Below are 4,885 nucleotides of genomic sequence, written 5' to 3' on the forward strand. Positions count from 1 at the left end.
CTTGTCACAATTGAGGACATATGAGGTCAAATCCTTTTTTAGTGTGGGCCAAAAGTACCCTGCCTTGATACCTTGAAGGTCAAACTTTTCCCCCCAGCATGATCTCCACAAAATCCTTTGTGGATCTCTTTAAGGATATTCTGAGCTTCCCCGGGCAGAACACATCTTAAAAGAGGCATGGAATGATCTTGCATGTATAGAATCCCCTCGACTATAACATACCTCGATACCTAGTATAGAAATTTTTGTGTGTCATTACGGTCTTCTGGAAGTTTTCCGGATGTGAGGTATTCTACTAAAGGGGTCATCCATTCAATCTTTGGCGAAGCATCCTGACCTCTCTCGGCTCCTCTTCTATGCTTGACTTTTCTAAGAATTCCATGAGGGCTACACTCAATGTGACCGCTTCTTTGGTGGTGGTGAGTCGGGCTAGAACATCAGCATTGGTGTTCTGCTCGTGAGGGACTTGCTTGATAGAATAGACCTCAAATTTTGACAACTTGATTTTTACCTTAGCTAGATAAGTTGTCATTTTGATTCCTCAAGCTTGATATTCCCCTAACACTTTATTAACCACGTGTTGAGAATCACTGAAATATTGAATTACTTTCTCTTTCAACTTCATTACTATCTGAACTCCAGCCAACAAAGCCTCATACTCCGCTTCATTGTTGGAAGCGTGAAAACTGATTCTGAGAGTCGTATGGGAACGATGTCCTTCAAGTGTAATTAGAAATATTCCAGTTCCAGATCCATGATCATTGGATGATCTATCAATAAAGAGTTTCCATAATTCTTGTACCGGTTCCATCAAAGATTCGTCTTGGAACCCAATACATTCGGCTACAAAATCGGTGAGCGCTTGGCCCTTTATTATTGTTTGTGGCTTGTACAATATCTCGAACTGAATGAGTTTGAAAGCCCATTTCAACAAATGTCCTGATGCTTTAGGTGTTAGGAGTATGTCCTAAAATCATGTAAGAGACATTTATTATTTCAATGAATAAATAAATACAATGGTCCATTATTGTTATATTTAGATTATTAAAATTATTGTTTGAATAATTTCTTTGTAAATATTAGAAAAATTCCATATTCATTATTGAGAATGTGATCTTGTATTAGTACGAGAGAATTAAGATCACCTGAATGAATAAAAATAGTCAACAACAAATTGAAGTTGCGGAATTCTTTAATTACGGTTGTAAGTATGGTTTACTGAGTATTATGATTGATACAAATAATCTAGATTCAGATTATTGATGTGGTAAGACATCTCGGTAGAGGTGCTTTATATAATATGATTATATATGACAAGGACCGATATGAATAAAAGTCTTTATCCAAAAACCATTTAATAATAAAGATTTGTAATTCATATCATAACTGATGATCATTTATAGATCAACCTAAATCCTGAGTGTTCATGAACTCCTATTTATGTTTATTAAATCTTTTGATTCATTCGTTAAGGTCTCTTCATAGATCGAGGCTAATGACTTTTGTTTTGGAGATTTAATATCATGGATGGCTGGGAACATGTATCAACAATACATAAACTAATCTTTCCTAACAGATCGTATATTGGTTCCCTTAAGGGTTAATTCTGGAACTGAATGATTTTGAGCTCAAATCTGTAATTAGATTATAGATTAATTATTCACTAGTGAATTAATGGTACTTAAGGAATAAGAAGTAAATTAGAAAGGTAAAATGGTAATTCTTCCATTCTAATTTATGAACTAATTAATTAGAGGGGTGAACTATTGTAAGATGGTTATATCAATGGAAAACTTAAAATAAGATTTCTGTAAAAGTATATCTATAACATAAAGAGTTCAATTTTGAATTTGTAGTGGAGAAATATCATAATTAATAAATTAACTATTATGATTAAAGAGTGTAATTATTTAGTTTTAATTTATTGGAGCTTAATGTTATAGGTCCATGGTCCTCGAAATGGCTCAAACAAACACTAACAAAGATAAATACAAAAATGGGCAAAATGACTTATTTGATAAGTAAAATATTTTTCTATGCACTAAACATAATTATTGTATAATTATGTATAATTAATTAATTATTTGATTTAACAAAAATATAATTAATTTTGAATTAATTTATTTTTGGAATTTTTGGTATTTAAATAATGATGAAAATTGGGAAAATCACATGCCCTTCCTGGCATGGGTTGGGCGTGTAGCACAGTACACATACACTGTGCAACACGCACAAGAGATTCTAGAAGAATCTTGGTTCAACAATTTTAGTTATTTAAATATTAAATAAATAATGAGATATTTTAATATGATTAAAATATTATATTTAAACAAAAATCTAATAATTGATTAGTTATTTTTAAATTGTTTTAAATAATTAATATTATTTATTTTTAATATATTGGATATATTAAATATAGGAGATTAGTTTTTCCAGAGCGATACTTTTCAAAGACAGAAAATATATCGTGAAATCTCCCTGAGAGAAATAGAATAGTGCTACAAGCATAAGTCACTGTTCTTCACAAATTTAGGTCCAAACTTTATTAGATCTCATGTGTTGAGAACATCTGATAAATATATTTTTCCTATTGTTTTGTATAACGAGCCCACACTCGTTCTTTGTGTGTTGAGAACATTTTGGAAGATCCTGGTGTGAGATCTCATGGATTTTTTCGTACAAAAAGATAGCAGCAAGGAAAGACTTGAGGTAATTTTTCTATTCATCTCTTTGATTCAATATATATATGTATGTGAAGAAGTAGATCTAGAAATCTTGTGGGGTTAAATGAACAATTTTGATTGTTGTTCCGTTGCGTATAATCTCTGATTTGATCTATGAAAACCAACATCAAGATTTTTCAAGACCTGTCTTAAAGGTTGATCGGTTAAGACGTGTATGGTGTGGGATTGAAAATACGGCCTTAGCTTCCTCAAGGCCAAAATTAGGTAGAACGCAGGCTTCTCAATCAAAGGATATCGAGACTCATCTCCCATAAGCCTCTTACTTATGTAGTAAACTGGTTTCTGCACCCGATTTTCTTCTCGAACTAATACAACGCTGATTGCGTTCTCTGTTAGTGCAAGGTATAGGTATAGACATTCCCCAACAATTGGTTTTGATAAAATAGGGGGTACAACCAGATACTTTTTTAGATCCTGAAATTCTTGTTTGCATTTTTCTGTCCATTCAAATCATCAATTTCTCCTGAGGGGATTATAGAATGGAAAACATTTGTTTGTGGACTTGAATATGAGCTGAATTAAGGTCGCGAATTTTCCAGCTAGGCTCTGGACTTCTTTTCGCGACCTGCGTGATGACATTTCTAACATCGATATGATTTTTTCTGGGTTTGCCTCGATCCCCTTTGAGTTAACTACGAAGCCTAGAAATTTCCCTGATGAGACCCCAAAGGTACATTTATGGGGGTTCAGCCTCATATCATACTTTCTTAGAATGCCAAAACACTCTTCCAGATCATATACATGGTTATTGGCAATTTTTCACCCGACGAGCATGTCATTAACATACACTTCCATGTTTTTCCCGATCTGGTACACGAACATTTTGTTGACCAACTTGTGATATGTGGCAATAGCATTCTTTAGTCCAAATGGCATGACTTTGTAGAAGTATACATTGTGTACAGTCATGAAGCTGGTGTGCTCTTGGTCTGCAGGGTTCATCGCAATCTGGTTATATCCTGAATACGCGTCCATGAAGGACATGAGCTCGTGGCTGACTATTACGTCAATTAACTGATATATTCTTAGTAGTGGAAAACGGTCTTTTGGACAGGCTTTATTGAAGTCGGAGAATTTAATGCAGGTCCTCCATTTCTGTTTGGTTTTGGAACCATAACGGGGTTGGTAATCCAGGTCGAATACTTTGCCTATCTAATGAATTTACATTTCAGTAGGCGAACCACTTCTTCCTCTAAAGCTTCTCCTTGCTCCTTCCCTAATAGGCTTCGTTTCTGTTGCTTCATGCATGTTATTTTCTAGGTTTAGGGCGTGCATAATCATACTTAGACTAATTCCCACCATATCTTCGTGCGTTCAGGCAAAGAAATCGAGGTTTTTCCTTAGAAACTCGACCAGTTCCTTCTTTCATTTTGCTCCTAGATTCTTTCCAATTTTTACCATTCTTGAAGGTGTCTCTGGATCGAGAATTATTTCCTCTAGCTCCTCTAAATCTTGGAGCTCGGATCAGTTTTATCCTATCCTTGGGTCTATTTCCTCTGGTTGGATGACCTCGTTGTATGACCCTTGAATTTCTTTCGCCTCTTCAATAATTACCATTGCTTGAGGCTCCTCATTCTCTTCAACTATCACCATGGCTTGCTACCTAGGTTGTGATTTTCCCTTCATGAAAATTTTGTAGCATTCCCTGGAAACAAGCAAATCCCCTCTTACCGTGCATATTCCCGAGGACGAGGGGGGATTTATGGCCAAATGGCGAACAAAAGTTATGGCTTCAAATGCCATCAGCACTGGTCTTCCCAAGATTGTGTTGTAGGTAGTTGGACAATCAATTACCACCAACTCAAGCATATTTGCAACAACTAGTGATTCATCTCCCAGAGTTACTACGAGATCGGTCGTTCCTATTGCTGTCATTCCTTCTCCCAAAAACTCATAAAGAGTCATGAAGGTCGCCTTAATATCGACTATAGATAATCCTCTTTTTTCAAGAGTGGACGTGAATAGCACATTCACCGAGCTTCCATTGCCAATTAGGTTTCTTCTTACTCTCTGGTTAGTGAGCTGGATTTTTATAACAAGCGAATCATTACGAGGGAATTGGACGTGACTAGTGTCTTCTTCCATAAAAATGATTTCTTTTTTATCTAATCGTTGTTATTTAGATAATCTCTACCCCAGAG

At 35.3% G+C, this 4,885-nt stretch overlaps 1 protein-coding gene across 1 annotated transcript; it reads right to left on the reverse strand.

The window, feature by feature from the left end:
- Window positions 1–541: 541 nt before the first annotated feature.
- On the reverse strand, window positions 542–4,649 carry LOC133792425 (uncharacterized). The gene is made up of 2 exons (XM_062230329.1): window positions 4,416–4,649; window positions 542–967 (listed from the first exon to the last, which is right to left on the reverse strand). Exons 1-2 carry the CDS (start codon window positions 4,647–4,649, stop codon window positions 542–544), a joined length of 660 nt encoding a protein of 219 aa, XP_062086313.1.
- Between the last annotated feature and the right edge of the window lie 236 nt (window positions 4,650–4,885).

This window comes from Humulus lupulus, chromosome 7, assembly GCF_963169125.1.
Source record: "Humulus lupulus chromosome 7, drHumLupu1.1, whole genome shotgun sequence".
NCBI classification, from domain to species: Eukaryota; Viridiplantae; Streptophyta; class Magnoliopsida; order Rosales; family Cannabaceae; genus Humulus; species Humulus lupulus.